Genomic DNA, 11,875 nt, shown 5'->3' with positions numbered 1-11,875 from the left:
CTAGTCCTGCCCTTCTTCCTTCCATCCCTTCAGGCTCCTCCCCCAATCTTTCGTGTTTCTCCCCCGCCCCGCCCGCCGCTCGGGTACATTTTCTGATCCTGGGAGTGGAAACCTTTGGTCCTACCTCTGGTCCCCCTCAGACCCGCCCCTAGCCCCGCCCCCGCCCCAGGCTCCGCCCCGCCCCCGCCAGGCTCTCTCAGTCACTGGCCCTGAGCGCCCTCTGGCGTCTGCGCATGCTCCCTGCGCCCTACTGCAAAGTCCTCCAAAGGGACCTTCTAGGCTGCGCGCCGGTCACCCCCGATCGGGTCCGCCCGCCCGCAGCGTCTCGTCTGTGCTACCGGTGACCTCTGACCCCGCCGCCACGGGGCGGGGAGGCCTTAGCTCCGGGCGGGCGGCGGCTGCTGCAGCGGGACCCGGGAGCGGGGCCCGGCGCCGCCCGGGCCGCGGGGCGATGTGAGTCGGGGCGCGGCGGGGCGGGGGCGAGGCGGCTCCGCCGAGGCCGCACCGCGCCGCGCCGCAGTCTCCACTCCCTCCCAAGGAAGCCCCGGGCGGGCGGGCGGGCGGTGGAAGCCCGGGCCTGGGGGCGGGGATCCAGAGACAACGGGCGGCCCTGACCTCCCCTATTCCTTCCCGGTATCTAGAAATTCGCCTGTTACCTAAATCTGTCTCTAAGCCCCCAGAACCACCCCACCCCCGCCCCCGGACACACCTTTATGTGTCCTGGAGCCCTCAGAACCCCTCACTCCTGCAAATTCCCCTGATACGCTCACAGAGCACCATTCTCTCCTGGATGCCCCCAAATGCTTCCACCGCCCTGAAATTCCTCTGAGTCTTCATGCCCCCCATTCTCCTTGCACCGTGCTCAAGTCCAAAAAATTTGTCCACATTTCCCTGATCCCTCTCATACGTTTTGAATCCCTATAACCTCAAACTCCCACCCCCAATCCACACCTGTCTCAGACCAGCGACCCCTCCTCCTCCCACCCGATGTAACCCCCCTCATTGGGCTGTCGTGATATGTCCTGGTATCTTAAAGAGAAGTGAAGGGGACAGGAAGAGGTGCAGCACCCTCCCCCATCTTGCACCCTGTAGTTCTTGGCTTCACCCCCAGACTCCCTGTTGGTGGCTCAAGCCCCAGTATTTACCCAGCTGTCTGCCTTTAGGCTGTGCATACCTTCCTCATCCTGCTGCCCCCTTCCAGAGAGTAAGCCAGACCAAGAGGGTAGGGGTCCTTTTACGTGGGAAGTGTCCAAGGATGCAGAGCACCAGGGGCCCTGGGAAATGACATTGTTTTTCCAGAGCAGGAGGGTGGGATTTCAAGGATCTCCAGGGTACTGGCTTGTCGACTTGTCCACGTAGGGCTCAGATTCCTGAAATTGTGATTGATGGTTAGCATTTATGTTAACTGTTAGGCCTTGCAGAGTTTGGAGAACAGAAAATCTATCAAGCTTCCACGTGTGAGATTGAAGGAGCTTGTCCTAGAAGAGGAAAATGTTGATTTAGCTATGTTTGTCCTACAAACTTACCTCTAAAGGTTATTGAAGCTAGAAGTTCCACAGTTGACAGATGTTTCCCTTCAAAACTAAGGCCTTGGGGTGGGAGTTGGGGGTGGTGATGGAGAATCTACTTGGCAGACTCTCCCAGATACTTAGTAGCAATAAAAAAGACTCCTGGTTCCCTGAATCTTAAGCCATTGCTCTTTCTAATACGTCTTAGTGTCCTTTTGAGAAAGCTCTCTGTAGAGTTCAAGTTCTCAGCAAAGGTAAGGTGGTGATCTTGGTATCGGTTTTAACAGGATTCAGGTGGGGTCTAGAGGTGACTTAAAATGTCCTGGGCTGCCTCAGACTTCAAAGTCACTGATGCGAGGGGAGTCTGTCCCTCTCAGGGCCTCTGGGGCTTAGAATTTGTGGTCCCTTTGCTCTTGATCTCACTTCCTTCATTGGTGTTTCTATCCCATTAGGGCTGGAACAGATATCCAGGTGGGATGGACTGACGGCAAGTCAGTTTCATTAACAATTGGGGGTGAGAATGGAAGGTTTCCACTAACCTGTGGTCTCTGTCTCCTATGCTAGGTGAGCCCCAGGTGTGTCCCAGGGAGATCCAGGTGACTTCTCTGCAGACTGCTTGCCATGACACCCCACCAAGAACAGGGGGAATAAAGTGGGGGTCCTTCCCCATGCCCCTCCCATGGTCAGCTCCCCGATGGCCTGGGTGAGGTGAGAGCTGCGTATAGGAGCCACTTTTCTGGAGTTTTCCAAGTTGAGAGGAGTAGAGGGTGCAAGTCAGCATTGTTCAAGGCTTTACACTTTCAGCAGGCGTTCTAAAAGGATATCTAATCCTGCTGATTCATTTCTTGCAGAAAGTTGCAAACCCATAACTTCTGGTTGGGAATCGGCCCATGTGTTTGCTTGCTCCCTTAGGTCACTGGAGCCTGGTGGTATCACCTCCATCCTAGGCACAGGCCCAACTGTTGTGACCTTTAATTTGAGTGCCATCATCCTTGAGGAACAATCCAGATATTAAGGCCTCTGTTCTCCCCTTTGGACAAAGGGGAGCAAACCCAGCGTTTCTTTTTTTAATGAAGAAATACCAACTCAAGGTTATCAAAGTAGTGCTCTGTTTTAAATGTTCAGTCTTCTGAGTGTATCTCTTGACCATAACGTAACATCTCATTTGAAGAGAACATCAAAAAGATAAATTTGAGGTGGATGTTGGGATGGTGGTGAGGAAAGAAAAGAGAGGATTTGGATGATGTGGGAGGAGTGAGGTGGAAAAGGAGGAACAAGGAGAAGGGTCCAGGCCAAAGTGTCTGGGACTCCCAACTACAGTTTCTTCACTGAATCTGGAGGAGGGCACTGGGCTGGCACCCAACTCCTGATGCAGGTCACTTCATCTGGGTCCCTACTTTTAACCATGCTTTTCCTGCTGCCCAGGCTGCCCTTCCCTATCATTACATCAGTCAGAATCCTACATACTTCTCAAGGTCCAGATCAAAAGTTGCCCCTATGAAGCTCTCTCCATCCCCCCATCAGCATTAATCCTTAACATGTCCTAACTTGAATTAATGTTTATCCAGTGTGTGTCTGGCCCTGGATTGAGAATGTGAATTCCTTGAGGGAGGGACTGTGAGTCTTAGACAGAGTAGGTGATCAAAACGAGGTGGTTCGGCCAGTGTTCCCCAGAGCAGGGCTTTTGGGAGCTGACCTCGATGACCTTCCTGTCCCTTGTGTTTTTCCCTAGGGCGGGCCGGCTGCTCTGACACCATGGGGAGCTGCTGCAGCTGCCTGAACAGAGACAGCATCCCAGACAACCACCCCAGCAAGTTCAAGGTACCCACAGCCCCCTCCTCTCCCACATTCCCAGCACGGCCTCCTGGGCTCGGCCCGAGCTGTCGAGTTGTTCAGCCTCCCTAGAGAAGGTGAAATGACTGGCTGAGGTTGTGGGCTTCGCAAGCTCAGGACCTCTGAGCAGCACCAAGGAAAACGGGCTCAGGCCACTGCCTTTTTCGTGGCTCTTGGTATTACTAAGAATGAAGAAATGCTGCAATAGAGTAGCAGAGATTGTGCTTTCAGAATGTTCACTCCTGTCAGTGTATCTTTGTAACTTTACATTATAACTTTTCGGAGAAAACAACAAAAGTCTGTATTTGTGAATTAACATGTGTCAAGTATTTCAAACAGTGCTTAACACATGTTAAGCACAGTATTAGTGTTTGCTGTTTGCTTTGGGAAGCTGAGGCCGGGCCCAGTGGACCTGTGTGCACCCCCGCCTTGCTCCTTCCACCTCCCTGTAGGGGGCGCCCCCTCCCCACCTCGGCATCTTGAGGCCCAGGTTTCTCCTGCTCACCAGGAGAGGGAACCCTCAGCAAGGTCCTGCAGTTGGGGAGGTGGTGGAGGCCTTTATATTTGTTCTGCTTGGGTTTGACTCTCCCAGGGTCTTAAGATTTTGAACTTACAATAGAACCTCTTCTCCCATTAACATCTGGACCATTTGGGGTCATGGACCATTTGGGGTCATCTAACTTTGCACGTCTAACCATCTGACCTTGGGGGTCGACTAGCCACCCCTCCCCTCACTGCCCAAATGACAAAACTAAGGCCTAGGGAACTGTAGTGGGTCAGTGGCACCGCTTCATCCGTGTCCCGGTAATCGTGTGGCATTCCCAGTGGCTCACGGACCTGGACACACTTGTTGGACTCACCCATTAACCCTTCTGTCCCCTGCCCCTGCCAGGTGACGAATGTGGATGATGAGGGGGTGGAGCTGGGCTCCGGAGTGATGGAGCTGACGCAGAGCGAGCTGGTGCTGCACCTGCATCGGCGCGAGGCTGTCCGCTGGCCTTACCTCTGCCTGCGGCGCTATGGCTACGACTCCAACCTCTTCTCTTTTGAGAGTGGCCGCCGGTGTCAGACTGGCCAGGGTGAGTACCAGCCCCTGCCTCACGCTGGGATGGGGGCTTGTGCGCCTGGGACAGGTATTGGGGCTGGAAGTCGTAGCTTGAGGGACAGTGGGGAAGTCTGTCCACTTGGCAGGTGTTGCCCAGAGAAGGGAAGGATTGTGGCCAAGAGCACACAGAACTAAGTGGACTCCCAGGCCAGTGCTTTTTGTCTTCGATCATTGCAACTCCGGCCTGGGTGGCTCTGTGAGGTCATTTGTTGCACAGCCCATGGGAAGGAGCCAGTGCTCCCAGACCTGGGAAAGCAAGCGATTCCTCCTCCCTCTCTTACTCTAGTTTCAGGGTCCCTCTTGCCCCCTAAGTAGGAACAAACTGAGCCCCAAGTCATATACCCTGGTTCCTGTGTATAATGAAAGGTCAGGCAAGAGCTCTGGCTGCCTTGGGGCTGTGTGGCGTGGGAATGATAGATTTGGGGAGGTCCATGGTATACAGAGTAACCCTCACGAGGTTAATCTTTGTCTCCTGTCCCTTGTGGGTGATGCAGTGTGATGTATTCTGCCTTCTTCCCCTTTCTCCCTGCAGCCAGAGGTCAGGGACGGGTGGGTTGCTCCATGAAGTCAAGGCTGGGGCCAGCCGGGGCTCTTTGAAGGGGTCACATGGTCTGGGCCTTCTCTGAGGACACAGGCCTAAGCTCTGCTAGAAGGAATCCCACAAGGGATGGTGTTCAATGCAGTGTGGAGGTGTGACTGCAGGGATGGAATGAGCAAGCTCCTCTGATGAGGCCACCAACACAACAGTGTGTCTCTGAGGTTGTACTGGCTGGGGGAGCCCTCCCCTCTGTGCACCTTACCTTTGGAACTCATGAGGCAGAAGCAGTTAACGCTGGCTGAGCAGAGAGAGGGGAGGAAGGGGCCTCTCTGCTCCCGGTGGTGATTAATCCACACTGGAGATCCCAGAAGAGCTCCCTAGGCCCTGACACAGGGTTCTTCTAAAACTCCAGGCTTTCCTAACCTTTTCTAAGCTCTTGACATATCTTGGAATGAGCTATAATAAATAGAATAGAATGAGGAAAGAATAGCCCTATTCCTTCCCCTCCTTTCTATTCTTCTAATCCCATTCCTGCAGACCTCATACCCCAACCTAGTTTGTCTTTGTTTGGAACATGCCCATGTACATCCCAAGTGGCTTCCCCTGAGTCCTGGGTCCCACTGTTACACAGGGGGAGTGCAGAATCCCAGGCCGGCCCAACACCCCAAGAGCATCTTTGGATCCCCGGAGTCGTGTGTGCTCAGCCCAGTCCTGCTGTGCCAGGACCGTGAGTTGCTGCCTTAGAGTTTGAGGGGCTGTAAGGCTGGCTGCATGGAGGAGCCACATGGTTGCCTTGCCATGTTTGTCCTTTAGCTAGTCAGCCCACCCTTCCTTTCTGCACCAGACTTCAAGCTCCATAAGGCCAGGGGCCTATACACAGTAGACAGTCACTCTCTGGCCTGGCACTGGACTAAGTATGCAGTGAATAAGCAGTGAAGAGGACAGACCCTCCCACCCTCAAAGAGCTTAGAGGCTGTTGGGCACAGAGCTGAGGGCTGGTGCACTGGCGGAGCTCATTTTTCTGGGGAGTAAGGGGCAGCAGGCAGAGGAAGATGGGGGCAGCATGTGAGGTGGAGTGGTCACTCATCTGACACTGTCCCTTCTGCTTTGATTTTTTACTTCGCTTCCCTTCACCCTGGTGCACACACATCCTTATGAAAAGGATTTAACCTCGGAGGAATGTAGCTGAAGTATTAGATCTTAAGATGGTGGTAATGGATAGAGTGTGTTAGGGTGGGCCGCGGGGGCCTGGGGCCAGCTCCTCCTGTGGCTCTTAGACTTTGGAGGGTGCTGGGGAGAATGCCCAGTGTGAGGGCCTCTCCCACCCCTCTGCAGGCCTGGGACTGGAGGTCAGGGACTTGTCCTGAGCTCTGTGCATCTGTTCAGCCTCTCTAGTCCTTCCCTTTAGGACACAGGGTCAGAGGAGCCTCATTTCTTCCTCTCCTTCTTCAGGGATATTTGCATTTAAGTGTTCCCGGGCCGAGGAAATCTTCAATCTCCTCCAGGATCTGATGCAGTGCAACAGCATCAATGTGATGGAAGAGCCAGTCATCATCACCCGCAACAGCCACCCGGCTGAGCTCGACCTCCCTCGGGCCCCCCAGCCTCCCAGTGGTGAGGAGACCCCCCCCCACCGCCTCAGCACCCCAGTGCACACGCACATGCACGCACGAGCATAGCCCCAGGAAGCACCAGTCTTGTAGGCGTGAGTCAGGCAGGCAGGCGAGGGGATGGCTGGGTGAGCCAGGCTTCCAGGACCGCCATCCATCATCCGACGACTCCTAGGGATGGATAAGTCCTGGCCTGGGCCAGTCAGGTGACTCAAGCGGAGGCTGGGGAGTCCAGGGCCTTGTATTGATGGATGGTCGGGGAACAGACAGGAAGACATTGGGTTTCCATGGAAACGGCAGTCTGGAGCTGTTTTGCTTCCTTCCTTCTGGCTACTGGATCATACGCATATACCTTTCCTGACGGCTTATGCAGGCACCTCTGCCCACGGCTGTCTGGAGAGGTTCCCACAATTTCTGCTTGTTCATTCACTGAATCACACTGAGCACCTGCTCCGTGTCTGGCACTCCATCGGCTGGCCCGTGGGGGACAGAAGAAATAGGAACACGGTCCTTGATTTCGAGGGGCTTCCCTGGAGCTCAGTGGCAGAGCTGGAATGAGGTGAAGGGTCGGTCCAGTGACGACAAGGTGTGCCTTAAGTGTTTCAGATAAGGCTGTGATGGGGAAGTGGGGTTCAAGCGGAGCTGTGAGGGAAAGGGCAGGGTTTGGAGAACAGATACAAGGTGAAGATAATGGGGGACTGCCAGTTCAGCGGGGCTGACCCCCTGGGGGCCTTGGGAGTGTCTCCCCTCCACTTGGAGGAGTCCCAGGATGCCACACACACGGTTGCAGGTAGTTGCCAGGTGGTTTAAGGACCCCCTTGTCTCCTGTGTGCCCAGCTCTAGGCTACACCGTCTCCAGCTTCTCCAATGGCTTCCCTGGCTGCCCGGGAGAGGGTCTGCGATTCTCAGTGCCCCGGCGCCCCTCGACAAGCAGCCTGCAACACCCCTCGTTTGGGGAGGAGGCCACCCATGCCCTCATTGCTCCCGATGAGCAGGTGAGCACGTGGCTGCCCGGCGTCTTCCTGTGGGTCTGGGTGGGGCTGGGGGTCGGGAAATATGGCATCTCCTCCCAGTGAGGATCGCGAGAGGGAAGAAAGTTGATAGAGTCCCTTCCTGTCCCAAGAAAGGGAGGCAGCTTCCCTGGAAGGCTAGGAGGACAAGGAAGAGGAGGAGACTGCAGCTCCTTCTCCCTGTGCTTCTCTTCTCTCACCCTGTCCCCTGTTCTTTCCTTCCTCTCTGCCCTCGGACCCTCCTGCCCTTGGACTCTTTCCCCCCAGTCCCACACCTACGTCAACACGCCAGCCAGTGAGGATGAGCGCCGCAGGAGCCGGCACTGCCTGCAGCCCCTGCCTGAGGGCCGGGCGCCCCTTGCCCCGCAGGCCCGGGGCCCCGAACAGCGGGACCCGCAGGTGTTCCTGCAGCCGGGCCAAGTGAAGTTCGTGTTGGGCCCCACCCCGGCTCGGCGGCACATGACCAAGTGCCAAGGCCTCTGCCCCAGCCTGCATCACCCGCTCCACCACGACAATAACAACGAGGGCCCTTCCGAGTGCCCAGCCCGGCCCAAGTGCACCTACGAGAACGTCAGTGGGGGGCTGCGGCTGGGGGCAGGCTGGAGACTGAGCCCGGAGGAGCCGGGCTGGAATGGCCTCGCCCAGCGCCGGGCCGCGCTGCTGCACTACGAGAACCTGCCCTCCCTGCCCCCCGTGTGGGAGAGCCAGGCCCAGCAGCTGGGGGAGGAGGCCGGGGATGACGGGGACTCGAGGGACGGGCTTACACCCTCCTCCAACGGCTTCCCTGAAGGCGAGGAGGACGAGACCCCACTGCAGAAGCCCACCAGCACCCGGGCTGCCCTCCGCAGCCACGGCAGCTTTCCTGTGCCGCTGACCCGCCACCGAGGCTCCCCGAGGGTCTTCAACTTTGATTTCCGCCGGCCGGGCCCCGAGCCCCCCAGGCAGCTCAACTACATCCAGGTGGAGCTGAAGGGCTGGGGTGGAGACCGCCCCAAGGGGTCCCAGAACCCCTCAGCCCCCCGAGCCCCTGTGCCCACCACGCACCCTGCCCGCAGCTCAGACTCCTATGCTGTGATTGACCTCAAAAAGACCGTGGCCATGTCCAACCTGCAGAGGGCTCTGCCCCGCGACGACGGCACAGCCAGGAAAACCCGGCACAACAGCACCGACCTGCCTCTGTAGGGACGTCCCTCCACCCGCCTGGCAGCCTCCGCCTCCCGCTCCTGTGCTCCGAACCCGCACGCCCGGGGTTGGGGTTGCTTCGCAGAAGGGCCTGCACTGGCCGGAGTCCCCAAAGGTATCAGCCACTGAGTCTCCCGGTCTCCTCTCCGAGTCGGGGGACAGAAGAGGGTGACCAGGTGAGGAGGGAGCCGCGACGTAAACTGTGAAGGGCCCCGTGATTGCATTTCGCACCCTCTCGTTATGTCATCTGTCTCGTCTGTCGTCTGTGTGTTTTTTTGGTTGAAATTTGGAAACATTTTGTACCTGTTGATTTTATTTATCAGTTTATTTTTCTATTTATTGTTTTAAATGTAATTTAACATATTTATTATTAATATAATTATTTTTAAATTCTGACTTGGTGGATGATGTCGAATTCTTAGGGAATCTTTCCTGGCATGGTGCTGGGGTGGGAGTCGGGGAGGCCTGACAGAGGTAGGGGTTTCACTCTGGGAAATTTGGGGTGACTGTGGTTTTTGTGACAAGTCATGACCATTTCTTTTTCTCCTCTGAGAAGCTGCGGCCCAGACTGAAAGTTGCCAGGGGAGGCTGCTCTGTCAAGGTAAAGTGACAGGACAGCTAGAGTCCTAGAGGCAGAAAGGGGAGCTGTAAGGAAGGCTACCCTGATGAGATAAAACCCTGACTCTCTGAGGTTGGCGATGTGTGGGGGAAATTGGGTGGGGGGGCCCTACACCAGATTCGCCTCTGGACTCCCTCACTGAGTCTCCCTTCTGCCCCCAGGTGGGTCCCATTGGGTACTTAACTGCTCTCCTGTACCACGTTGGTCCAAAGGTGGGCCCTGGATCCTCTTTCGGCACCGTCAACATGGCAAGGTCAAGATTAGAACCTTTAAACAGGGCTTTAATAAAAGCCCAGGAAGAGCAAAAAACAAAAGGGGAAAAACAGTGTAATATGTAAGTGAATAATCTGACTTACAAAGTGGGCCTTTCCCAGAGAAGTACTCCCCGGGAATGGCCTCTTTGGGGCCCCTCTGACCTACTGCAGGGGTGGTCCCCTGACAGAGCCACCACATCTGAAGGCCTGCCTGGGAGCCCGGGGTCTGTACAGGGCTGCACATACCACCCACCCAGGGCTGTGGTTGTGGAAGCTCCCCTTCCCTGTCCGGAGGCTGCCTCTTTTCTCTCCCTCCTCCCACCAGCCTCCCTGCCTCAAGACCCCCAGGTCTCAAACCCCTGAACGGTTAATCTCCCGGAAATCCAGTGTCTGCGATGAGGCACTCAGGGCCCTGGTGAGGAGTAGGACAAGCCTTCTTGTCTCTGGTCACCTTTTGTACCCCAGCTCCCTGCCCTGTGGAGCGAGCAGACCTGTCCTCCACACCAAGGAAACAGGCCACGGTGGGGCCCACCCACCCCACCCAATTCCCTTCTCCTCCTGCTGTCTTACCACTGCCTGGGCCTCAATTCTGGGAGCGCCCTTTCCCCTGGGCAGGGATTAGACCAACCGGCTTCCAGACCCCCCCGACCTTGGGTGTCACTCTGTTCAGGAACTGGGCGAAGAGGACCGGCTACAGAGGATGTGAGAGGCCCTTCACCAGTAGGGTCCCAGGGTACAGCTGGCACCAAACCCTTCTCTCCTTTACATGCTTTTGATCTCTGGACCAGAGGAATCACCTGCGGCAGGCATGCACTTTTCCCCACACCGCGGTAGGGCAGCTCACCCAGACAGGCAGCTCAATTCTGCTTTCTCTACATCCTCCCACGCTACCCCTGCTCCTCCTTTTGGCCTCCACGGTCAGGAGCAATGGACTCTCCAAACAGGATGACCAAGACGGGGGGCAGGCATGGTCGTGCCAGGACCAGGCCGAGGGCCCCTGGCTAGGCTAGTGACTCATGGGTGTGCTCTGGACCCTCCTTATTCGTGGACCCTGTCATGGGGGAGTCAGGAGCTTGGCTTGAGTCAAGAGGCCGGGTTCTGCTGCTGACTTGGCTATTATCTCTGCTCTCTTGAGCATTTGGTCACCCCAAATAGGCCTCGGCTTTTGCCCCTAGAAAACACGGAGCTAATTGTGAGAAGGAGCCAATGAGATGATGAACGTGGTACCACTTTAGAAAGCAGACCGACGCGGGCAAGCTGTCTTAACCCAGCTGCTCCCCCGGAAAAAACCACTGGTCCTCACAACTCTTCAGCCCCTGAGACTGACCTCAGGCTCATTGCTGCTCCTTCACTGAACAGCTCAAGGAAGAGCAGTTCCGCCGCACTCTCAGGGGTCGCCAGGTCTTGGTCAGAGCCTGGCGGTTCCCCCAGAGCAAGCTGTAATCGCTTCAGCCTGCATATTTGTGGGGCATTGGGTGGGGGTCCAGGACACGTTCCAGGAATTGGCTTCCAGCCCAGTGTGGCCGTCAACCTTCCCCGTCCCCTCCCCAGGTCACTGCCTCTGACCCACAAGGTCTACTCTAGGAATTTTCCTCTGGTGGAGCGGGTAGGGTATGAGCGGACGGCTTTCCTGGCGGGAAGGGGTGGGTGGGAGTGATGCCCAGGAGGGCGACCGAGGCTCCTGTGTCTGAGCCTGCCCTGCCAACATCAGGGCGTGGTGTGCGGACAGAATCTGTTTCCATCACCATCATCGCCCAATGATCCCCACCAACATGGTGAATGTTTGCTGACTGCTCAGTTCTCTTAGTTAGAATCAGGCCCTACCCAGCCGCTGGGCGGCCCTCAGGAAAGGACAGGAGCCAGCATCCTGTCCAGGAGTGACATTTCAGGTCAGCCCAGGAGGGGCCCTCCCGGAGCCCACCCTGGGTAATAATAGCAGTTTACAAGGGTATAAACATGGTGGCTTTCCACGGGGCCTCACGGACCATTTATCTCTTTCTGCTCGCTGGGCTGGATTGTTATCACCACAGTGCAGAGGAGGAAGCAGGTCACGAGGTGGAGTGAATTAGTGGCTTGAGCTGGGGCTGCCTGCCAGTCGTGTCTTTCCCAGGCACTTCTCCCAGCCTGGCCTCAAGGGGCTTAGTTCCCTCAGGTGGGCTGCGGGGAGAGCCTGCTGGGTGCTGCCCAGAAGTGGGCCAGGTGTCGGCAAGGGCCAC

General features: G+C 56.6%; 1 protein-coding gene across 2 annotated transcripts; it reads left to right on the top strand.

Moving 5' to 3' along the window:
• The first annotated feature begins 256 nt into the window (after positions 1–256).
• Positions 257–9,182, top strand: FRS3 (fibroblast growth factor receptor substrate 3). 2 transcript variants are annotated; one of them, XM_004267616.4, is made up of 7 exons: positions 257–453; positions 2,073–2,216; positions 3,241–3,329; positions 4,234–4,420; positions 6,437–6,598; positions 7,432–7,589; positions 7,872–9,182. In XM_004267616.4, the coding sequence occupies exons 3-7, from the start codon at positions 3,264–3,266 to the stop codon at positions 8,784–8,786; spliced, it is 1,488 nt and encodes a 495-aa protein (XP_004267664.1). In that variant the 5' UTR covers positions 257–453; positions 2,073–2,216; positions 3,241–3,263; the 3' UTR covers positions 8,787–9,182. The 2 variants fall into 2 exon arrangements, with proteins under 2 accessions (XP_004267664.1, XP_033279935.1); XM_033424044.2 differs by lacking the exon at positions 2,073–2,216.
• The last annotated feature ends 2,693 nt before the right edge of the window (positions 9,183–11,875 follow it).

The sequence above is a fragment of the Orcinus orca genome, chromosome 10 (assembly GCF_937001465.1).
Source record: "Orcinus orca chromosome 10, mOrcOrc1.1, whole genome shotgun sequence".
NCBI classification, from domain to species: Eukaryota; Metazoa; Chordata; class Mammalia; order Artiodactyla; family Delphinidae; genus Orcinus; species Orcinus orca.
The sequence above is the reverse complement of the archived record's forward strand: the minus strand, read 5'-3'. Positions and strand labels throughout refer to the sequence as shown.

Bases quoted from the DNA above. Each gene is read 5' to 3' on its own strand.
- FRS3 (XM_033424044.2), top strand. From the start codon at position 3,264: ATGGGGAGCTGCTGCAGCTGCCTGAACAGAGACAGCATCCCAGACAAC. The intron at 6,599-7,431 runs GTGAGGAGACCC...CTGTGTGCCCAG, and splicing joins GGCCCCCCAGCCTCCCAGTG to CTCTAGGCTACACCGTCTCC. The intron at 7,590-7,871 runs GTGAGCACGTGG...CTTTCCCCCCAG, and splicing joins TCATTGCTCCCGATGAGCAG to TCCCACACCTACGTCAACAC.